Below are 25,234 nucleotides of genomic sequence, written 5' to 3'. Positions count from 1 at the left end.
CCTGCTGTTGTATTGTTATTATTGTTGTTGTTGTTGTCATTATTATTATCGTTGTTATTATTATTATTATAATATTTCTGACACTGTAACAGTGCATCAGAGCTCAGCCCCATGGTACCTGGTAGGTCATATTCCCTGAATATTCCTTGTTCTCAGCAGGGCTGTTCAGCTCCCTCATGCAGGGTTTTGGTTTATGCACTTCACACTTGGAACAAAGCTGTACAAATAACTAACATTTCAGGCTGCTTATATCCCAGACCAGTTTTGACTCAAAAAAGCAGGCACAGGCTGAGCAGAAAATAAGAATGGCCATCATGGGTCAAACCACAGGTCTGTTTAGCCAATATTATATCCTCTGATATTCAGCCAATATTGTGGTTCCACCATAACATTTCTTAGATTTCTAACATCTGTGTAGAACCGCTTTGGTTCCTTTCTTTGCAGAGTGTTTGAACAGCTAGATTGAATGAAATTATATATATATAGACACACTTAATTAAATTATACTTAATATTTAATTTTGGATGGGTTATTCATGGTACCTGCCAGTATTTAAAACAAAAATTAAAGCATAAGCAAACTGACAGGATATATAAAATCTGATCGCTACCTTTAATTTGACCGTATCCAACTAATGACACCACCTGATAATACTGGGCATGAAAAGGAGATGTAGCGCTATTAAACCATCATCCAAACAGTTGCTAAAATGACAGCCTCAGTATTGTGCCCCATAGCCAATACCACCATGCAAAAATGCACCAAACCCCAAGTTCTACTGGTCCCATTGCTCATACAGGGTTTTTCCACTGCTTTTACAGCAGAATTTCAGGAAGTGAATCTGCTGACAATCATTAGGAGCTGAGGACGGTTTCAAAAGCCCATATGCAGTTTTAAAAGCATCCAAGGGTACTCTTCATCCAAGTGATTCAAATTGACCTTAATGTGCTCTCCACCACTTCAATATTGCAAGAGGTTTTGAAACTTTAACCACTAAGAAACCTCATTACTTGGTACTTTTCCAATAGTTCTCAGATTGAAGGGGTCAGCCTGATTTTTATTAAGCTTCATAAAGAGCCTTCCATAAAAAATCCTAAGTGCGCTGCCTGTTCTGTAGTAAATTACACAATCAAATGCCCATTTTTCACAAAGTATTTATGAATTACACTGAACCTATATGAGAGCAAAGGTATAGCATGATGAAGACCTCTCTTGCTGGGAAATTCAGAAGGCAGCCCTGCGAAACCTATGCCATGAGGAGTCTAAGAAGCACAAAACAGGGCTGCTGGACACAGCTTGGAGGGAATTAGCAGACTGACTTTCCACAAACAGCTAATTTTATTACGAGTTAACTTGTTTGCTTCTCATTGTATTTCACCACCCATGCATCTCCAGTAACAAATAGGCTTAATAATTACAAGCAATACCTGCTGTGATATGAATAGGGTGATAGGAACAACAAAATTACTATAATCAATCAGCAGCAGCATGGTGTTTAAAATTGCAGAAAAGGGGAATTCTGGGGACCACTGCGTGTTACTATGTGTGGGGAAGGTGTTCTTGTGTATACAGAGGCGGACAGACATACTGACACAGCCAATAGCTGAAAACTTGCCAAGGCTTTTCCTTGACAAGTAAATGCTGAGCAAAAACATTTGTTGCATGTTCATGAGCTGAAACCGCAGTGGTTGTGGTGTTGTTCCTCTCAGTCGCAGCAGACGTGTCTCTGGGAAACCAGGACAAGATGAGGACATCGCTGCGCTGACGGTCGCAGCCTTTGCTGGTCCAAGGTTTGCAAACCCTTGCAAACTCAGCTGAAAGGGCTCGAAGCCATTGCTTTCATTTGGAAGAAAAGGCTGCGGGATATTTTGTGCTAACATTGAGTGATTTGTGAGCACAATGCAGTAAGCAAATCATAGCTAAGAAACCACTTGGCCGCAAGACCAAGAGGCGAAGCATCTGAAGCTGTTGCTGTGCTTGCCTTCACTGTAATAACTGACAGCCTTGGGAAGGCATTTCCTGCATCTGGGATGGTTCATCTAGGCTGTGATTTTCATTGTAGAGGGACCTTTGCTGTGGTGTGTCAGAATACTTAAGGAGCAGGAGCGAGGTCTTGGACTTGATCCGTGTTTTTATGGGAATTGGGTCCTGTTCAGTAAAATCTCAGCAAGGCACTGAAATGGACTCAGTTTTAATGGCTCTGTACCCAGGGATAAATCCCTTTTCTTTGTCAGCTTTTTTTCTCCACGCATTTTCTCTCCTTGGTTTAATTTCTAAGGTTTCCAGGGAAGATCTCTGGCCATGCGTTGTACAAAGGCGCCTTCACCTCTAGTGTTGCTATGGGGACACAAATAACCACTTTCTCCATAGCACGTGGAATTTGAAAAAGGAGCCATGTGACCATAAGCATCCACTTCTCCCTTCCAGTCTTTACAATATACAAATAAATATAAATTATTTAAATATTCTATATAAATTATATAAACATTTATTATAGTATAAATGCCTGAACTCGTTGAGAAACAGAACATTAATTCCTCGTCTTTGCTTTTCTTGCCCTGGAAAAAATCTCAGCCTTCAGCTATATTCTGATCGGGCAGTAATGGACACGTTTCTGAAGAGTCAGCACAGTCTTCCTTAATGAAGATAGATTATTAGTGGTAAACAGAATATTATTTGTTGTTGTGGTCAATTTGTGTCACTAGCAGATTAAGCTTTCCATTTTCCTTCTCCAACAGCTTGACACTGAGAGCAACTGTGGAAATTCAAGAAAGTAAAAAGTATCAGAAACTAAGAGCAAGGGAGTATGCATCATTCAGATGCGTATTTTAATATTTTTGCTACACTGTTGCTCTTTTCCACTTCTAAAAAAAGGAGAAAATGAAAAAGAAAAGCCAGCTCTGTGTATTTCAATTTTCCATGGAGCCTGCTGCAGAAAGTGTAATTAATTTTGATCTTTCTGTGCAGATTTGCATTTAAATTAACGTGCGTGGGCATGAGAAAGGGGATGAGGCTCACCTTAGATTTCATTAATAACCACAGAGCAGAAGACAGAGCAACAAGAAAACAGATACCCTGACAATTTTGGAGCTTGAAGCCATGTTCCCATCAGGGACAGCCCCTAATCAGCGTGAGGGGGTGAGGGCCAGGTCCTTTTGAGCAGAGACCCCCGCGTCCTGTGATCCATGCGCTAAAATAGCACCGAGTTTGCTTGGTGTCTGCGGATGAGTTGTGTTCTGGCTCTGAAATGCCAACCCCAACGAGAAGAGTGATGTTGTAATTTCTGCTGATTGAGGATGTGTGCTCTGGCCATTATCTTTGATTCTCCTGCCTCTACAAGTTTGGGAAGGGTAACAAATAACTGCTGAGGTATCAGGGGATGTGAGAGCTGGAGCAGGGTCCTCTTCCTAAATATGATCTCTGTTGCTGATACGGCAGCAATGGCTCAAATCTGGAGGAGAGCCCTACCCCAGGCTCTAGCTATGCCTCTTTAGAAGCATTCCTTAGCCAATTACCTAATAAAATATACTAATGAAGTAGCATTTTCTTTCAATATTTGACTGTCCAGGTGACAGAGCTGTCTCCAGCCTCATCAGGATGCATTCCCACCTTTATCCCTAATAGCGGCACTTTTTTATTTGTTAATCTAATGGCCGCACCAATGCCATCACCAATTATCTGAACCCATCTGAACTGACATGATTTATTCCTTGGTGCCAGTTAAATTCTCATAAATTCATTGGTAAATTCACCCCACGGAAGATGAATCCCCATTAGTAGGAGGGGTAAATTGTAGTTTCTCCATGAGGAGAAGGCAGCATTGAGCATCTCTGCTGATTTTCCTCTGTAGATGCTACAGCCACAATTCATCTGGTCTGGTTTTGAACCTTTAACTTGTGCTCCAATAGCAGAATATAAATAAAAATATTGCCTTCCCATTATGATGTATTTAAGCCAGAGCAATATAGGTTGTTCAAAGCGAATGCACCACTGGCGTCACCCCCTCTTTGCTCTATTTCTGTGCCATTCAGTGATAATCTTTTGAGCCGACCTTCCTCATTGCAGGCAGAATTAGCTGAAAGTTTTCAAAAATATTTTTGATGCTTTTGAAGCACAGCTTTTGTTTCAGAATTCAGTTTTTTATGGAGAAAGTGAGGTTTTGTATCTCTAACCCAGGAAAAAGGCTAGTTTTGTGTTCGGTGACTGGCTTACTGGTCCCTTCTCAGCCTCTGATTTACCGTGAATGGTTCCCTTTCTTCTTTCTACCTCCAGATTTTCCTTCTAACAACATTTATGAAATAATTTAGGCCATAAACTTTCCTTTCTTTGTCTGAAGTTTTGGAAACTTCTGGTTGGCAGGTTATGAAATGAAGTCTGTCCGTCTTAAGGAGACCATCCAGCCTCTTTAACCTGATGCTAGGCATGACTTCGCTTTCTGAGGTGGAAATCTTGACTGGAAAACATGGTGCCTCCTATATTCATTATGATGGGAAATCAAAAGTATGAGCCATATTACCCGGAAAGCCAGTCAAAATGTAAGTGTGCACTGAAAATCTCTAAAACCTCAAGAACGGTGCCATTTTTTAGGAATTGGAGATTTTTTTTTAACAGAAGTGCTGCCATGCAGCCATCTCAGTGTAAATTAGGACAGCCCTTGGCAATGGTCAAATTAAATAATGCTTTGTCAGCTTTCTATGTGGGAACACAGCAACCGCTGCTCTTTGTGTTCAGGAAAAACTGGATCACGCTCTTAAAGATGAGCATAATCCAGAGAAGTCCCCATCTGCTCCTAGCTGGACCCTGCTAAGCCTTCCATACTTTGAGAGGCCCCATGTATTTGTGTATGTGTTTGCTTGTTTTCAAAAGTTAAAAAAAAAAAAGATAAAAATAATTAGAAAGGAAAGGTAATAGATGAGACACCAGGTAGCCTCAAAAACTGGCAAATCATCTCCAGTATATTCAGTGTCGTTGGAAATTGGGGACAGCTTAGGAAAAGGCAAAACCCCCTCTACTGCATTATATTATTGTGAATAATTTGTTCAGCTTCTTGTCTTTGATGCATTGCTTTCATTAACCTGAAACAGTGGCAAATAGAAAGTTTTGCTTGAAAGATGCCTTGTTTTGATGGCTCCTAGGGCTTCCTTTCCCTCCATGCCCAAACAGGAAAATAAATAAATAACCACGCTGCAAAGGAGAGGGTGTCAGAGAGAGCACCTACATGGGCAACCAAACAAGTCACCATCACAGGGTGAAGCAGAGAAGACCTGCAAGTAAGTCTGAACTCTCCTCTGTCAGAGGAGAGGGGACACCATGGGCCTTGGTTTTCCCTCATGCTCTCCCAGCAATTTCCAAGAAGGAAGTATGTTCTTCCTATCCTGGCATGGGAGGTTCATTTCCTCTTCTCTTACCCAGTGCCTGTTGGCATTTTTTCACAAGAAGTCCCTGGGGCATTCATGCAGACCCCATTCCATGTAGCTCCTCGTAAGAAAAACTGTTGGGTCTTTCTGTAAAGCCCTCTGCCCAACTCTGGTGTCCAAAAGTACAGGGACACCTATGAAAACAGCTGATGGAGACACAGAGCACATTTAAAGGCCTGAAATTATCTTGACTCTGTTATAATAAATGTCCATCTGCCTTACTAATGGGCATGAGATCCTTTCCACAACCATGAAGACCCACTGATGCTTTTGGTATCTTGAACTCCTTGAGTGAACATCAAGCACATGTGAATCTGGTGGTGAACCCCAAGTTAAAAGCCTACCTGTTCTTCAGACAAAAATGCAATACCAGAGTTTAAACTGATGTAGGAGCTGTTTAAAAACAAAAACTGCTTTGGCGTCTTCTCTTACCAGTTCAGTGGAGGCTTCAGCTCTTTGTTTTACCTGAGATCAGGTATTCTGTAGGGACTAGATTACTTCTACAGGGCCTCGCACTGTCCTTCTCTCAGTCGAGCCACAGGCACCAATACAAGACATATTGTAAGTAATAACAGGCAATTCTGATAAACAAATTTCGTTGTTTCTCATCTAGATCTGTCAATTAAATCTACTGCAAAGGCAAGGAAAGCATAGAGTCTAGCTATGACATTTCCTTTTCTTAATGAGGCATTTAAATAGCATCTCACATTTGTTCTCCGGTTGTTTACATAGGATGTCATTTGTGATGCATTGTTGGAGCCCTGTAAGCCTCAGCTGGGAACAATATCCCAGAGAGCAGAGAGGGCCAGTTCTGCTTGAAGGGACATCTCAATGGATTCTCTGCCTCTTCTTTTATTATATTATTCATCTGAAATGACATCTGTAATCCTGCTAATGAAATGCAATAACATCAGATGCAGCAGCTGCCAACAACAACAACCAAAAAAGGATAAATTAAAGTTTTTGAGTTGATCTTCACTTTTTCTGTTGCTGGTTTAAATATTGCTGGTTTTTCTGAAGGTCATCTTATTTCTATAAGCATTTAATGGATAGCCTGGCTTTTGTGTTTCAGACATCTTGTTCCCTCCGGTTCAATAGGTCATTAGACATACATTTAAGTCATTCTTTGTCCCCAGTGTTTCTTACGGGATCACAGCCAAAGCAGACAAAAGTTCCCCAGGTGGATGAAAGGCAGGTTAATTATTCTTGTTTTATAGCTGAGAAAACGAAGCTCGAAAGGGAGAAAGTGTCTAGGACACAACTCACCCAAGTCAATAGCTTGGCTCCCACTGGTTCTCAATCAGGTCTTAAAGACCTAAGTCTTAAACATCACATTAATTTCAGTGTGAATGAGGAGACCTCAAAAATCCCATTGGCCTCTAGCTTCTACTGCTGTCACCAAAGTGCTTTAAAGATCTGCCCCTGAAAGTCTTGCTTAAGGCCCTGTTACTAAGTGCAGTGTTTCTAAACCAGCCAGGTGAGCCACACCTCAACCAGTTTCTTAATTCAGTACCCAATGAAAATATTCTTTATAACCACATATTCATTTCAGAAACAAAACTATATCTGATTGTTTATAACTGATAGGGTAAGTGTAAAGTGACTTTTTAGTCACTTGAAAATGATGAGGCTAACTCAGTCTGGTGGCCTCTTTCTTTTAGCTGTATCAGGTCAGCGATGCCATTCTCATTTCCCAGCTGGCTGTTACCAAAGAAGTGACCGTATTCCCAGCTCTCATAGCTGTGCTTCAATTATTTTGGCAGCTAAGCCATAAGTTCAAGGTACACAAATCAGTACCAAATGGACTCTTGTGTTTGGTACCGAGAGATTTGCAGAGATGTGCCACAAATGAGATGGGAGGAAGATCAGATCTCTGATTGTGAGCTGGGGAGGAGGATGGCAGTGACTGGTTTGAGTTTAGCGGCAGGAGCGGCTGCTTACTTTGTGTTTAGCCTTGCAAAGCAAAGAGTAAAGAGTTTAGGTATATACGAGCATCACTGTGGCAGTAACAAGAAATTCCAAGAGTTCCCAGTAAACAGAGCTGCGTTGACAGGCAAAGAGAAGTACAAAGAGCTTGGAATGGTGTCATTTGAGGGACAGAGAAATTCTTGCTCTTCTCTTGCTGTCTGCTGTGTGACTAAAACAACCGAAAAAAATTATAAATATAATATGATCTCTATAAATATAATATGATCTCTCATGATGCTTCCTCCTAATGTAGTCATTTTCATTTACAAAGTCAGCACAGATGAATGATCAATTTACCCAGATGAAATCACTGTACTTCTTAGCGCCCATTTGCAATAACTGCCCATCCCTGGTGATTCGCCTTCATTGTTAATTTTGAATGGAGTTGTTATGAATGCGGAGATGGGAAATTTATTGAAAACAATAGCAGGATGTGACTGCCAACCCAATGCGCTCTGCAGTCAGCCAGCCTGCGCAGCAGGATACCGCCTGTCCCTTTGAAAAGCCACTCATATCTGGAGTCAAGCTGCGACTGTGGGCTGCCGTGAACTACTTGGGATGAAAACAGGGAGGAAAGAGAGTGAGATTTGTCAGAAACCATTTTTTTGCCAGCTGCTTTTCTGCCGGGGGGCCCCTTCCGGCTGAAGCCGACGTAAGGCATTATAAGATCATGGCCCTCTTTCCAAAATGTTGGCTTTTTCAAAGACTCATCTCCTAATATAGGGCAGAAGAAAGATTCCTCTGGAAGGCTCTGTGCCCTAGATATAACTTATTTGGGTCTCTTCGGTCTGTGAGACACATGAAGGGCTCCTTTTTGAGTGACAGGCCAAGACTATGAAGTCAGTTTGGGAGAGCCATAAATAGCATAATTCAGCTTCTCTGCATCCCCAGCAGGTGTATTCATCAGGCACACGAGCCTCTCCAGGCATCAAAATTGACAGATTTCATTAACTTTCTTCAACCTGAGACTCCAGCTGTAATAGACAGTGTGAAAAAATCAGAGGAACTGCAGGTTCTCAGCAAGACGGTGTTATCAGCCAGTCCTGATTACATGCAGCCAGTAGGCAAGGCACTGCCTTACAGCCCCCAGTCTCCCTGGTGCTCCTTCTAATGACTCATCCCCGCAGCAGCCTCTCCTACCTCTCGCAGTTTAACGTCACAGCTGTCCTCTAGAAGGGAATTACGTGGTGCAGTACGAGCAGTTGTCCTTTCCAGCAGCCGCTCTGCCCCCAACTCTTGTGTTTTAGGGCGGGCCTGGCAAAATCTGGAGTTATTCCTTAAGCCATCGCTCTTGTAATCATGCTGCTAGCTCTCAGATGGAAAGTTTCAGATTCAGAGTGTGAAAACCCTTAGCAAACGGTTTGGAAAGGAGAAAAGAAAGAGGATCTCCTCAGCTAAAGGACTGGTTTTAGTTACCTTGTGTTTAGTTACCTTGGCTTGTGAGATTACACAATGAGAGAGTCTCCTCCTTGCTCTTCACCAGGCCAGCCTGGCTTCTGCTGCTCTGTGTATTGCAGCCCTGCTTCAGGGTCTTGGGCGAAAAAGAACCTGTTGGGTTTAAAATGCTGCTCCGGCTGCTGGGCACTGCCTGAGCTGAGCACCACTGACAGGCAGACGGGGGGAGAAGGGAGCTGGAGGCGGTCCCAGGTCATTTTGAGAAGGGAAGATGGAAGACATGGAGGAGGAATTGCACTTTTTCTCCTTGTCTTCTCTATGGACGAGAGCAACAGAAAGGATCTGGTCTGACATCCCTGGTTTTCCAGGGAACGGAGCTCTTAGGATCGCTGTATAAAACCCTGCAAGAAGCAGTTGTAAGATGGTACAGCAGACTTGTAAAGATTCAGTGTCCAGAAATGATGCTGTTTATTCTTGAGTGCCATCTACTGACAATTTCTTTCTTAATGATATACTTTCATTGATATTGCTTATTTTCAATACCCTATGTAACATCTGTTAGCTTAGATGGAGGGGGGCTGCAATTTTGGAGCTGAGATCTTATTCCTCCCCTACCCTTTCTGTTCCTCCTCTACTTTCAACAGTTTTTAAGCAACTCTTGTGCAGTAACCTTGAAAATATTTAATGATCACTGGCTCCACTATATTACCTGTTCTAGAGGTATTTTATTTTACTTATGTAATACCTGAATTAGCATTTTCATTTTCTGTCTGTGAGATTTCCTCCCCCACCAGTCCAATACATTTGGCAAAGATAAAAATAAATTAAAGGTGAAGAGTTATTGCCAAGGACAAGAGCTTGCAAAGTTTAGTCTCCAAAGTATTTCTTTCCCCACTGAAAACATCATCCTTACAGATAACAAAAATATCAGGTACCTAACTCATTGTAAGCAACTGAGAAAGTGGGACAAGAGGCTTCCTTCTTGTACAGTTTTTGGCTTGGTTTCACCCCCACCAGCTAGCCACAGGTATGAGGAAAATAGTAGTAAAGTTACCTAAACAGCACCAATTTCGTTGAGGTTTCTTTGACCTTACCTTAGATAGCACAGCGTGGTGGACATTAACACACAGGCACTCAGCTGCCACCCAATTTTAGGCAGGAAACATCAAGCAGAACTGGTGTAAACATTTGTATGATGCCACCAAAGATGTAATTTTTCCACAACATACTTAAGTTTAAGGAACTCCTTCCCAGAGGGTTTTGCTGAGGTCAAGACTATCCACAGGTTTAAAAAGGATTAGACGGGTTCGCGGTGGGCAGGTGTGATGTTTGCTATTAAGTGTGACAGCCCGGATAGAACATCTGCTACAGAAATCCCTGCAAAGCTGAAGGCTGAACAGGGAAACCGTGGCTCTGTGCTGGCCCTGGTTGTACCACATCCATATTCTGCCTTTTCTATAATCACGGACCCAAACTAATGCTTGACTGACTTAGAAACTACTGAGCAGTAACATGTTACGTGTCACTCGCATCCCATTTCTTTTATTTCAGAGATTAACAGGCTCCTGTGCTGCAGTTCATAATTCAGTCTTTTTCCTCCTTTCTTGAAAGCCCATCAGGTGACAGGGATGATGCTTGTGAAATTACTGCACGGGGACTCCTCTCCCTGAAGGGCTGACAAGATACCAGCCAAGGAGAAAGCTTAATTGCATGGGTGATCAAAGCAGGATGCATGAAGACAGAGCGGCTGTAAGGGGGTGTGTGTAGGAGGGTGTTTTAGCTCAAGATTACAGGGGAACACATGAGCCTGGCACACATATAATGACAGAAATGAATGCATGAACATGAAATAGCACACGAACCAAAGGCATCCACAGATCAGCTTCAGGCCCTGCTCAGCTCTTGCCTAAAACAACTGTGTTCTGTAAGCTGTCATCCCCAAAACCGTATGAAGAGAAGAAAAGGGAAGGTTTGCTCTTTGGAAATGGGAAGGGAGGAGGAGGGAGGAACCTCACGAGGCAACAACATCCAGGCTGGACTGGGAAAGAGAGATCAGAGCAATGGGTGGAAAGGGAAGAAAGGACGGAGGACACTCATGGGGCACACTCCAGAAACAGGGGGAGCTGAGCTAAGAAAATGAGAATGAAAAAGTACTGAAGGCAAACACCAGCCCTTTCCTGTGCTGTAAAGCTCTGAACTGTCACGATTCGGTCCACACTTCTTTGTATTGCTCTCTGGTTTCCTTTATACTCAGCTCCTCTTGCACCACTGCGTGTACTGGAGGAGTAGTAAGGTACCTCTGAGTATGAAAACCAGCGCCATGAAAATGGCTTGTACACAGGCTTGCACCATTTTAGCCCAAATCCATTTAAAACTTCATTATAGTTAAATTGGCATAAACCTCTGTGCCAGTGATCTTCAGCTGATTAAAGCTGCATCAATATAAATCCAGTTTCAATTGATTTAAGAGAGTCTGGGCAGAAATGCACTACATTTCCCAAACTGAGGGGAGGCCATACTCTTATTAAAATACTAAATCTTATGCACTCAAGTCTTTCTATATTCAGCTGTGGAGTTGTTCAACTTTTACCATTCTGCATTTCACAAGCCCTTACAGGGAGTGAAAAAAAGGAGTTTGGGAGCTGTCAGGTCAGCAGCCATTTGCTTCATCAACTGAACCTTTGCACAACCACAGAAGCCTTCAACTTCCGTGTTTTATAAAATGCTAAGGATGGAGAAGCATGGTATTTCTTCTACCTACCCTACTCTGAACTCACTGTCTGACCAATGCTTTTTTTATTTCGCCCTGCAAGAGGCATCCAGCCCTAGGTTGAATACACCCTTTTCTGTAAGAATAATGAAAGCCCATGGTGTAAGATGCTCACTCTGGCAGTAAACCATCCTTCCTCTTGGAACCAAATACCTCATTCCTAATTTGAGTTTCTCTGGCCTTCACTTCCAGACCTCAGTTCTTGTTGCATGCTTTTTGTACTCAACTAAATACTTTGCATAGACCTGCACATCTCAAACGAAGATGACACTCGAGGTTACTGGTCCTCATCACAAGTAGCACCTTACTTCCACAGGCAGGAGTGGGAGAAACATTTCTCAGTGTAAAAGCAAGTGTGGCACAGTCAGAACCTCTACAAACACAGACACCACAGTATTTTAGTGTTTCAGAACTGAAGGCACACTACACACACATATACATCTTGTAGTTTTCAGGCCTATTTGGCCCCTGACCCAGTAATTCAGTGGATAAAGGTAAATACCACCAACCTTTGGTGCTTGGTTATGTTCATTGCTCTTTCTCCCAGCTTTCCACCCAGCTCCCTGGTCTGTTTATGGTCCGTTTGAAGCAGTCTAATGTTATCAAAGCTTATCTAATATAGTATTGGGAGGGCAAATGCAGTTGTGGTCTTGAATTGGCAGTGTAATGTTCAAAACAGGATAGAAACATTAAATGTAATGCTAAAAAGAGAACTGCAATGATAAAAAGAGGATGGGTTGGCAGTGATAAATTATGCAGTCCTCTCCTCCCAGCCTCTCACATCTGCGATGACTACAGTACAACCTTAGTCCAAACACTGCTGTAATTTAGCACCAGGGCTGTCAGGCCACTCTTGGCTTTCGTGTGAGATCTCATGAAAAATAAATAGGACGGTTTCTCCGAGCTGAAAGGCCTCTGACCGTGCCTCCAGCCTGCTCGCCGTAGTACTTACATGCTTTGTGAAATTTGTGTTTCACATCAAGAAGGGTAGATGATGGAGATACCTGGAAAAGAAAACAAAATGCACGTAGATTAATTTTTCTGTTTTCTTCTCACCTCCTCTATGAAGAAATGATTCAAATTTTTTGGCAAGTCCCTTAGGCAATAGCAAAGCAAATTGGCTCTCACATGTTGATCTGTTATTGAGGATTGTCCACATTTGATTTACATGTTACCTGCACCACCTCTGCTTGGTCAGTGGAAGGGCATAATCCCAAGGGTCAAGAGGGAAAGCTGCTATCCCTGCCTGAGGCAGTAATTGCCCTCAAAACCAAACAAATAGCACAATTTGAGGAGTTAGCTTTAAAAGTTAGGTTCAAGTGTGCTGGGGCCTGGATCTTAATGGTTTGAAGGAGTCTTCCTTGAGGGGACAGGTTCTGTCCTTTCTGTATGAAATGTGTTTGCTTTTGCGTGCTGTTGTTCATGTGTGCTGAAGCAACGCAGGCATGACAGTGTTAGATGGCAGCCTGGAGGCCTTTCAGGCTCTATTTTATTATGTACATTGATTTCTGAACACACTTTGTGCAAAGAATCTGAGAAACACAGGATTTACTTGAGCAAAAGACTTAGAAGAACCTTGCATTTCCAAGGAAAAGGAGCACCTCAGGAAGTGTTTGTTGAGCTTGAGGTGGAGGTGGCAAGAGGTAAGGGTCTGGTCTTAGCACAACCATCCCTTTGACACTGATTTAATATCACAGAACAGCACATCTCCCATCATCTACATGTGCCTTTTTGTGTAATGTGTATGACCGCTGTGGAGTTGAGTAGAGGAGATAGGATTTTTGTATGTTTTCAAAACATCTAAAAATATCTGAAATTGCCTTCTCACACCTCCTGATCTCACACCTGTGACGTCTGGAGCCCAGAATCTGTCAGATATGGATGCAAGTGCTGTCAGCTGGCAACAACCACGGCACACAAGACTGCAGACCAAAATCTGTCGTGTGTCCTAGTGCAGGGCAGGTGTGCAGGTTTTCAGAGCCAATTCAAGGAAGAGACTGGTCTCTTCTGATGTGATGGAGCTTCCTCTGGCTTTTGTAAATGCAGTAAAGCCACATTACTGCAGGGCCTGAGATCAGCATCTCACCATGCCAGGTTCTGGGAAATAGCAGCCAAGGCCAACCCATGCTCTGGAATAAGTCAAGGGGAGCTGAGACACTCAAGCTGAGCACACACACAGCAGAGCTGGCTCAAAGCAGAGCCCACTGTTTCCGTCTCCTGCACCAGATGAGTATGCATCACCCTCAGGGCAGCACTGCTTTGAACCGGTGCAAAATTTCCAGTCTTGCCCTTCTTAGCAACAATACCTTCACATCCCTCTCCCATTTTTCATCCTGAGTGCTTCCTGCACTCCGAATCCTGCTATGTCAGCCATAGGATTCATATCACCTAACTCCAGCTATCAAGAAATAAGTCTAAGCTTGTGGTTTTGGTCTACCTATAGAACCATTCATATGCTTTAGCTATTTAAAAGTTACACAGTGCCTGCTAGGACCTGTGTGCAGCGGAGGAACCAGTGACCTTATCCATGTGATGTGAACCATCACACTCTACCCACCCAACATCCAAAGCTGGTGCTTGAACCACATCACTGCAGCTGGGGAAAAACTGTGCTCCATAGGACACCTGTGAGAGAGGCAGAGCACTGCTGGAGGACACCCAGGCTGCTCTGGAGCAGAGCTGGTTCAGATCATGCCCAGGCAGAGCGTGTACTGGGTTGGTTTGTCGCAGCCTGGCAGCTCTGCATGGCCCGGAGCATCCGGCCAAGAGGGCAGGAGGACATTTTTTTGTGTGGGCCAGCTGGCCTAGGGAAGGGCCCTTCTGCTTGAGACAAACCACAGCAGCTGAAAAATAACACAAATACCTTCCTCTTCAGAACGGGCTATGGCACAGAGGAATCGCAGTGCCCTTTCCCAGGCAGAATAATGAGGCCATAGCCACAAAAGAATGAAATACGGTTTTTTATGATCTTGATAATTCTGTGTCCCTTCTTTTAAAGGCCTCGTAAAACAACTGGTGAAGTTATAGATTCCAATATTGATCAATGTGAAGATGGATGCTAAGGCATCAGCTTACTACTACGAGTGTCCTCTTTGTAGGCCATTAATTATCTTTTGTTCTTTTCATTGTACATCGATACGAGCTAAAGAATTGTAAGGACTGGAACAGCATCTGCTCTTATTACCCTTTGTGCTAAGTGAATAAAACATCCTGGAACATTTCGCTGTAATTATTAGTCTTACTCTCCTTTTATTCTTTTAAATTATTTCTGAGAGCGTTATAACCTTCCTTTTCCTCTATTTCAGCACTTTTCAGATACACAGAGGGAAAACAGAGTGAAAGACGACCCTTGGTTTATTTAAAGGTAAGATGGATTTCACTGCAAAAACATCTCGTACTTGGCACATATCACCTATGTCTGACGGGCAAGCCAGCTTCCTCTCCAACCTCTTCACCTGTGGGCTAGCACCAGATTTTAAGTATAGGTAACTTTCTGGTAATTTACTACCATGTGTAAGGTTCAAGGCTACTTTTTCTTCACAAAAAGATGCTACAAAAAATGTGTATTTTACAGGTGTGGGTTGCATTCATTACACTTTTTATTCAGAAAAGTTTGGTTTTAAAACCTCAAATCCTATTCTTCCTGTACCTTCATAGCAAGAATACTTTTATTTTTCCATTCAAGGCAACTTACCATTTTTTTAGGAATTCAAGAATGGAAAGGACCTTATGGGTCACCCATTCCAGCTCTACTCTTCCTTTATGCAGCAATGCACAAAGCATCCCCTTTCTTTTCCAGATTTAAAATACCATATTAGTAACTTCAGTTATGACTCAAGGAAGAGCCCTAAGTGGAAGATATTATGTGAACTTAATGCTGCCTTTTGTGAGTGCAAGCTAATCAGATAGTTATCCACTTTCATCCCCCTTTCACATTTCTAAGTCAAGGAAATATAACAATTCGGGTGATCTGTATGTAATTGCACCACGCAGTTCTTGCAGTAAAGAATTATTTTAGGGGTTAGAGGTTAGCAGAATAGCAATGTGAATTTGAATGATAGAATTTTAGCAAATAGGTGATGTCTCATTCAACGCTTCCCTTTGGCTGTTTCTTTGGGACGTGTCAGTACCACTGCACTGCAGAGTCTCCCACTTTCCACAGCTGCAGAAATCCAGGAATGCTGCCACTCCAGCTACTCTGTAAACCACAGACGGCCCCGTCTGCCGCCAGGGTTCATTTGTTACAAAAGGCTTATTAGGGTTTGACCCCAAAACAGATCAGCAGCTAACGGGAAAGGCGGGTAACTTTCAAATTCAGCACTCAACAAATACGTGATCGTTCCTGCTTTCGCACCCTGTCCTTGCTTGGGGAGCACGCTGTAGTATTAGAAATCAGCAGCATTTCACAGGAAGTTAATCAGGAAAACACCTGTCCTGGTTGAGCTCTGTGTTTTGTGAATTTGGCTTCCAGATTTGATAACATATTGTTATTTTTCAAAGATGGTATTAAAAATGGATACTGTTTTACTTTATCCCACACTACGCTCCTGGTCAACCAGCTCATGATCACGTCCAAAGAGAGAGAAATAAATGAGCCACCATGGAAAGGACATAAAAGTACCTACTTACAGACAAGTGTTATCAGCAGCTACGCTAAGGCTTTATATGGAATTCAGTGTTTCACTCAGTAGATTGCAGTGGAAACTGTCTACTACAGAACTAGCTCTGATCTCAAGCCAGCCTTTCCAGAAACCGGAGATGTTCACAAGGATGGTTTTAGCCCTGAAGATGTTATATTGCTTTTCTACTGCAGGTTGGGTACTTATCTAAAATATCACCTTCCCTGCACAAGAACTGTCCTGGAAAACCGTCAGAGACCTGAATGAGCTTTTCCTCCCTAAAAGACGGCAGTGGAAGTAAAGGGAACGCTCTCTGATAGCAGATAGACAATGTGCAGGCCATCCTTCAGCTTAGAGAGTTCACCACATTTGCCTGTGGCTGAGCAGATCTGACTGGAATTGGTGTCCCTCCGCCCCTTCGAACCATTTATTAAAGAGAAGTGAGTGAGGTTGCTGTGCCACCCCAAGAGCTCAGCGGCAGAACAAGCAGGAAGCCCCTGTCACCAAGGGAATGGGAATTGTTCTGGCACAACTCTGGACGTGTAAATTTGTATTGACTTCGAATTGTAAAAATGAAATAGAAAATGCTTTTTTTAAAAAAAATCCCCTTTCAGGAACACACTGAAAATTCATTTGATTGTGATATTTTTTCATTTCTTTCTATTTCTCATCGGTATGGCACTTTCATTACTTTTGCATTATTTTATGACACATCAATCACGGTAGCGTAAAATAATATAACACATGGCTCGCAAGCCATGGAAAAGAAGCCAATGGGAAATAATATTCAAGTAAATGCACTTCTCTATTGCGAAACAAATTGTTTCAACATAGGCAGATATGTTGGAGTGACAGCATTAATATATAATGTTAGGTATTTATAGATCTGTTATTACATTGCTCAGGTGTTTTGTGAAGAATCACAGGACTACGATTTTGGAAAGAACCCGAAGCCTGTTCTGATGAACCAATAAATCATGGGCAGGAGCACTCTAATGCTACAATAAGGCCTAGATGAGATGCCATTATACACCTAAATTGCCATCATGGGTTGTGCTGATTAACCATTAGACTAATAAAGCACCTACAGCTCCCGGTGGCCTTATACTGCTCCTGTACATTCATAATTTGCAATAATCCCTGAATGATCTTTGGTGCAAGAAGGCAAATGTGCAGCTGGGGCAAAATGTCATCACTTTGTTGGGAAAAGGGACGTTTTCACACTGTCTCTGCAGGTACATTTGTGGCGATATTCACGCCAAATGGTGGCATAGCTGGCTGTTACCAGAACGGTTTATGTTCATGAAGTGCTGGAGCACCACTTGTGTCTCAAGGATTCTCTTGTTTTCACCAAACTTTGAATCAAGCTTTAATTTTTTTGGATCATTTTTTATATTTCACTCTTCCTTTCTTCTCCCCAGGCTTAGCCTTTTCTATCTAAAATAAGAGATGTATAAAACCTGTCATTTAAAGGCACTTCTAAGCTTTGAAAATTAATCTCAGTTGAAGCATTAGTCTTCTGTAGTGGCTTCTGTAATTCTTTAAAGCATCCCTTTACAAATGCTAAATGCCCTGAAGTTAACAGCTTCTCCCCTCCCTGCTCCCTTTCTTCTAGATAAATCAAAGGCCATTTCTCGGGGTATTCTGTTATAAAAGCCATGTTGAAACAAGAATGGTAACAGCAGAGAGCAAGCAGAAATTAATACATCCCCTGCCTCTTCATCTGAAACTATCTGTAGCTATGCTGACAGTAAAGTGATGTGAATTTGTAGCAGAGCAGGAAGAAATGAGTGTAACACATTGCGTCAATAGAATCTGAATATGTTTACCTACTTTACCAAGTGTAACTAATAACTGAGGAAAAAAATACTACCGTCATCACCTCCAGCACTGATGGTAGGCATAAGATTCAATTCTTACGGGCAAGAAAACACATAGACTCTATAATGTATATTATAGTGTATTTTCTTGCAGGGCCTCCTAGCAGGGATTGTATTTGCTCACCCAAATGAATGCGCTATGCCAAATCTCCAAGTCGTGGTGTTATTTTTATGTTATTTCCAAGATATTTTTATTTGCTAGAGATGACCGCACAAAACGGAGCTGGTGACGACTCTTTTTTGGCTGCTCCCTTTCTGTGACAGAGCTGCAATCACAGGCAAGAATAAGATATTTCTGATGCTGGAGACACAGTTTCCGCATGGATGTGATACATTCCAGTGTAAATCCTGTGTGATCTGGTCTAGGTGATGCTGCTCTGGCAGTGGTTGGACTGGATGATCTCTCAAGGTCCCTTCCAACTCCTGATATTCTGTGATTCTGTGAAATCCACTTTATTGTTAAGCCACAGAGTGCAGATACAGGGATACTGCTACTACTTTACCAACAAAAATGCTTGTGAACGCCTTCAGAGTAATCAGAATGAGCCCTAATTTATCTCTTATCTACTCAAAAATATATAGTTACATGTTCCTACAGTGTCTGTCATTAACCACAAACATGTAACTATCAGTAACTGAGCTTTCCAAAGTCTGCAGACTGGCTCGTGAACTTATGAACCACAGGACAGAAAAACAGAAATAAATGATGTGCTGTTTTTATTTGGCTTCAGTTTTCTGAGTGGCCAGGGGTCAGAATAGGAAGGTGAAGTCTACTTCCAGAACTAAATAATGACAGTTGGGTGGCTCAGGAGCCCAAAAGGTGGTGATGTAGATAGATAATTATAATTTTTTAAAAAGGGAACACAAAATATGTGAGTTATAAAACTGCAAGAGGTGACAGCATTGTGCTTGAAATGTATAAAGTAATCAGATACCTAGGGAGCAGACTGGAGATTTTGGACAGAGAAGGCACTGGCTGCAGGAGAAGAGGCTCTGTCCTGCACCCCCTCGTTTTTTGGAGAGGACCATAACTGTGGGGCAGCCAAAACCTGAGCTTGCACCTCTGCTTGTAGCTTAGCGAGCAAAACTGTGAAGCACAAAACTACCGAGCTCTGAGGCTTCTGATGGGAAAAAGCTTTCTGTGCTGGTTCCCCCAGAGGTGATTTATTCTGCACGAACTATATTGTGTAACACTTTTCTGCCTTAAAAGCAACTCATGCAAAATTAATTACGTTGCACTGCGTTTGTAGGAAAATACATTTTACTACAAGTTAATTTGAAGAAAAAAATATGAAACCACGAATGCTATAACAGAAACGGCTGTGAGTTGCCTTAACAGCATTTATAAATCAAATAACTGTGCAGCAATAAGTTTAAAACTAACCTGCACCAGGCTTTTGGAATAATGTGCAAGTAAACGGGGTTTTGAGTAGCTGCGTATCTTTCATAAGTTGTGGCTTATGCTGAAAAATTTGTATTTGTTGGAAAATACAGAAAGGATTCTTTTCTTTCATTGTTAAGGTTCGAGGAATTTGGCACGTTCTGTTGTTTCCTATGGGTGTTTGGAAGTAAAACGTGGCCATCGCGTCAGAGCGCAGACACTGAGTGCAGACCCTGGGTACCTCCTCTGAGCACTTATTTACTGCTGTTCAGGACAGATGGACAAGGCTGTAGCTGGGTTTAAATTTACTTGCCCTACCAACTCCTTTTCAAAGCCTTTTTCCCACTGCTGAGGTAGCCTTTTTTGTCTGTAAATCGCTGGAAATAGTTTGGGGACGTTTTATAGAGTAACTGGGAAAAATTCTTGAGACAGGTTTGTGTTTCGTCCCCTCTCTCCCCATGTCCAAAAGCTGAAATCTCTTCTCCGTGACATCCCACCTCAGAATTAATTTCTGTACCAAGAGCAAATCTGGGGAAAATATCTCACGCTGTTATTATTTCTCTTTTAAATTCTTTAAGTAACTCAGTGGAAAAGCTTGTGTACACAAACCACTTGTATAATGTCATATCCATAGCAGAGAAAGTCCCCAGAGCAGGTTGATGATATCAAATAAATTATATTTTAATGTAATATTCTGTGTTCACAGTGCACACGTACAAAGCGAACAGCCGGTGTTGCTGACTCTTGTGAATTTACCTCAGGTTTTGCAAGCTTAGGTCTTTTTCTTCAGGAGGCAGCTCCTGCAGTGGATGTCTGGAACAAAATCTCTGGGGTTTGCCTCTTCTATCACTTTCTTTCAATATATATTTTTTTCTGCCTTTCCTGACTGTGGAAAAGCCTGCAGTGCGATACGAATGTATCTCATGGCCTTAAAAACCAGGCAAATATGTATTTATTCTTTTCCTTTAAGCCAATCTTAAAGACGATCAGGACCTTATAGCAAGCACTCAGCTCACTTAATAATATATATGAAGTGACTGATCCTTCCCCAAAGTGCAAGATGGGTAAGGAAGCCAAAGGAGGTAACGTTATTTTAATTTTACAGAATTAATTCAGTTAGTTGTGCCCAATCCAAAGCCTGCCAATGTCAATTGATTGCTCGAGATCCCACCTCTCCTAAATCTCCAACATGGCATTGAGCACAAGACCTCTTTTCCTTTGAAATTCCCAAACTATTGGGATGTATCATGGCTTTGCAGACTTTGGAGCTCCCATTAATCTGAATAGGATTCATATGCAAGAGTGTCATAGAAATTAACACTCTGGACGCACTGACTGGTATTTAACCACATAGCATTAATCATTCAGTCACTCTGCCCGAGTTCCCATGAGGTGGAGAAAGAAAAGGGCTTTCTCTCTGCCATTATGATACAGATTTTCCTTTACATTTATTGATCTGAGATTATTAAAAATGTGTTTGCTAAATCACAGTATTCTGAACTACTAACAATAGGCAGTAGGGCTGTAAATATATGTATTTTCAAATCTAGACTTCCTATTCTCCCCTACTATAAATCCTGACAAGTAATAATTATACGCAACCCTTGGAAATCATAATTACCTTACAAAGAGAAAACAGGCATTAGCAGCGTCACATTGGGTCTGTATCAAAGTTATATTTAATTAAGCAGATTATGCGTAATCCAGTAAAATGGTCTCTCATTTGCCCCAATAACCCCCTGAAATGAAGTTCCCTAGCACTAACAAGTGTTTACAGAGCAGGAAACTCAACTCCTGTACTTTCAGGGCTGCCTCAGGACGGGATTATCACAGCAAATGAAGCGACTCAGCCAGCCAGGGGAATGTGCATCCAAAATCCAAACGCTTTAGGCAGTCCTGGAAATCTCAGCCTTGCACTATACTCACACCAATCCCTGTGTACTGTGCCAAAATTTAAAGAAAAAGAAATTAAAAAATGTCCATGTGGGTGGCCATGGCCATGGCAATTGAAGACAGATTCCTGAGCAGACCCTTTGAGTTTGCAGTTGCTCCTGACTGTATTTTACCTCTGTATAGAAAGTACTTTGCATTCATCACTCGTAACTCTCATTCCACTGCTACAGAGTCCATGGTTTGGGGAAGGGGTAGAAAATGTTCACGCTTATCCAAAATCAGATTAAAACACAGGCCTGCTATCGTCCCAGCAGACTGCAGTTCTGTGCACCACAGAAGGATTCCTGACTAAGGCTTTTGGTCTAATTCTGTTAATGCATTTCTTTTAATGACACTATAGGAAAGCTTAAGATAAGAAACAGACTCAGTCTTTTTTCGGATCGAAACCTTACTCAATATATTATTTAGATAACCTTTTACAATAACTGCTTAAATATCACTCCATAAATTAAGTAATGCAAACACCATAATTAGAACTGGTATTTGTAGTCATCACATTTGTTTGGGCATTTTGTATTTGTTTCTCCTAGGCTAGGTTTAAAAAAAAACTCTCAAAAAATATTGTGCTGCATTAAGAATGAATAAGTGAGACATTTACCTTTAGCTAGGCATGTAAAATGCAAAAACACCCTTTAAACAATCAGGAACGCTAGAAATCTGGTAGTATTCCACCCTGCGTATTTCAAAGGCATTAAATTAAACATTTGAAGCCAACTTATCCCCCGGTTCCAGCTGTTGCCAGGGAGTATAAGGGATTTTATAATTCTATTTTTTTTCTTGTACCAATACAGTAAGTCTCAAAACTCTGTTACAGAAAGTTCCTGCAGACGCAGATTCCCATTTTCATGGCAGGGAAGAGACGAACGCTTCTGCTGAGGGACACCGAATCACAAAAACTGTGATGAAAATATTTATGAAGTGTTTTTTCAGCTGTTGTTTGTGTTGTAAACTTCCTTCCTCCCCAGTGCTCTCATCCTACTTATGCCATTTGACTGTAGTTTGTATTTTTTGATTCACGTTTTTTAAAACACTTCTCATAGCTAAGACCCTCTGTTTAAAAATAAAAATCTAAATAATTGTCAGGTTTCTGCCCAATGATAAGTAGAGCACAGTTCAGTACATTTGGATGCCAACAGGAATCCGGAGCATTGCAAGGATGCTGAGCTTTACAGAAGCATTAAAATTGAACATCCATTTCAAAGCAGAGATTTAAGTGTCCTGCTGGGAAACAACCACTGTCACCTAAGTGTCAAGAGACATCCTGGGGATGTATTTTGTGTCTACAAAGCAGCCAGGAGGTCTAAAAGAAACCAGTGTTGGCTTATTTATCAAAAACCTGGAGAGAAACAGGCAGGGATGATGACTAATGGGAAGTTCTGGGTATCTCCCAGAGAAAAGAATTAAAGTATTTCTGTTACAGAGACAGACGGAAGTGGCGCCGTGTGAACCAGGCACATCCCCAGTGTGCTGGAGCACCTCACTCACCTTGTCCACAATGCAGATCTGCTTCTTGCTCTGCACATCGAGAATCTCCACCTCAAAGTAAGTGATCTTTGAGTGTTTGAGCGCTGGCGGCGCTTTGAACTGGCCGGCGGAGAGCACCAGCTGAGAGAAGTTGAAAAAGGAGCGCGAGTCGCTGTGGGACACAGAGGGAGCTGCTCCACGCAACGCGGGGTCCCTGAGGCGCTCTGGAGCGCCGGGTTTCTGCCTCCTGTGCATGGCGTGACCCGGCGGCAGCGATCGTCATCGCAGGGGACGGTTCCAGGGGACGAGGTTTGCTGCCTGCATCAGTTAAATACAACCACAGGCTGGCGGGACACGAAAGGTCAAGTGGTGATCCATTTTAAGAGCGCTGTCTTATTTAGCAGGAGTGAAAACAATGGCTCTGTAATCCGCATCTATATTTAACCTGCTATTGCGATGTGCTGTGCTGCTGCTGCTGCTTTTTTAATATATATTTTCATTTAAGCCAGCATTTGAAACAACACATCTAGAGGTTCCCTTTTAGAGGAAGTCGGGTTCTGAAATTCCAGAGCCTCAAAGGAATGGGGAATTAATACAGAAAATTCCACTTAGATGTTTAAAAGTGTCCACATCTACGCATGTGTCTAGGTCCATGTACATGTATAACATATTATGTCTGGTTTATGCACCCTTAATATGTATCTAAAAGATTATTCCAGATGTCATCTATTCCAGAAATACTTACTACGAAAATGCCAAGAAATTTAGGAGTTGCTTGCAAATACAGAGAGGATCTTGTACCCGCTTGTATTTAGCATTGTGCACTCTCTTATTTAATGTGGTAGAGGTTTCCTTGCAGCTCAACTGAAGTTTAAAGGAAATTACAACCACACAGGCACTAATTCAGGGTTTGCATCATTTCACCATTTTTTCATTCTTTCTTGACAATTCATTTTCAGAATGAAAGTCTGCAGCAAAACAAAAGTAGCCTTAATGGTAAAAGTAAGGATTACTTAAAACAACAAATTTTCTCTAAAAGGGCTTCCCCATGCCTTGTTTAAAGGTCCTTTTTCTCTGTATGACTTTTTAATATGATTTAATAGAACCAGCAGCCCTCTTCCATCCTGAGATTTCTCCCTAAATCTCCCAGGGCTGCCCAGGATTACAGAGTTGGACGGGCACCTCAGGTCTCTGCAGCAGCTGTTTCCAGTGGAGGCACCAAGTACGTTCTGAATGCGCGTTAAAATCTCAGGGAAATTACAGTCACTATTACAAAAATCGTATAGGCTCATGACACTGAGGAGAATTAATTAACTGAAAAAAAAAACCTAAATGAGATATAAGTGACAACACAGCTGATAGGCTGCTCTGGGAGGCAGGGTAGGAACAGAGCAGATCTTTCTTCTTTGATTGTGTTATTACTTAGAGAAAATTTTGTGGTGACCACACTGAAGAGACATATGACAAGAAGTAACAGAGAAACAACGGATAAGTTTTTGCAAGAATTAAAAATGAGAGGGAGGAAGTCACACAGCCTTTGAATGCCTTCACAGGCTTCGTTAGCAGAAAGCCCTGACTGTGGGAATGCAGATGTGTATCAATGTTGGTCACCTAATATAAATACGGATTAAATTTCAGCTGTACTGAAATCAGTTAGGCAAAACAAGTCAGCATCTAGAGAGAAAAGCTGTTGTTAGACTCGAACAAGATTATATTGTGACCAAAGAAGTGCACCTACCTGCCTCTGAGTTTAGATGGAAGTTGTGCAAGGGGGGGTCAATACAGCAAACAGAACAAATTTGCAGAAAATCTGGCATAAACTGGTCAGAATGTGGAGAGTGACAAATTATTGGCTGATAAGGGGCTTACTAAAACAGCCAGGTAAAGACCACAGCACAGATGTGTCCTAAAATCCAAGTGTAAGATGCTCTTATTTGAACAGACTACTGTAAGGAAAGTCTGTGTATAAACTGCTGTACAAGAGATGAGACAAACTGATATAATATCCCATTTTAGCTGTAAAATCTATGAATCAGCGAGCTGTAATAGCATACATTAATAAATTTCTGAATTAATTTAAATTCCAAAGCAATAAAGAATAATATTTATAATCATGGCTAATTTCTGTGTATCTAAGGAACTGGCGTTGCACTCATTACTGTGGGTATATTTATAAAGTTATTTAAAATGATAAGATGTAAGCTGCTGCTTCTGGAAAAAAAAAGCTTATGATTTAGTGCAGACATTGAAATGATCAGGATTTTATTACTGACCAGTGAACACTTGAATATCTGAACCAATTCCAGGAAAATGATTTTAAAATAGTTGGTTTTTTTCAATCTAAGCTATTCATATGCAAGTTCAATATTTTGATAAACAACAATCTT

At 41.8% G+C, this 25,234-nt stretch overlaps 1 protein-coding gene across 1 annotated transcript in view; it reads right to left on the bottom strand.

Annotated features, from left to right (window-relative positions):
- The window catches only part of LOC104539372 (trans-2,3-enoyl-CoA reductase-like), a gene marked incomplete at its 3' end in the record, with an annotated part of 26,649 nt that extends 3,547 nt beyond the window's left edge, over positions 1 to 23,102 (bottom strand). Inside the window, exons 1-2 of the mRNA XM_010182875.1 lie at positions 22,869 to 23,102; positions 12,503 to 12,554 (exon numbers count right to left, since the gene is read on the bottom strand). Of these exons, the coding sequence (XP_010181177.1) occupies positions 12,503 to 12,554; positions 22,869 to 23,102 (286 nt within the window). The remainder of the gene's footprint in view (positions 1 to 12,502; positions 12,555 to 22,868) is intronic.
- Between the last annotated feature and the right edge of the window lie 2,132 nt (positions 23,103 to 25,234).

This window comes from Mesitornis unicolor, unplaced genomic scaffold, assembly GCF_000695765.1.
Source record: "Mesitornis unicolor isolate BGI_N332 unplaced genomic scaffold, ASM69576v1 scaffold20404, whole genome shotgun sequence".
NCBI lineage: Eukaryota > Metazoa > Chordata > Aves > Mesitornithiformes > Mesitornithidae > Mesitornis > Mesitornis unicolor.
The sequence above is the reverse complement of the archived record's forward strand: the minus strand, read 5'-3'. Positions and strand labels throughout refer to the sequence as shown.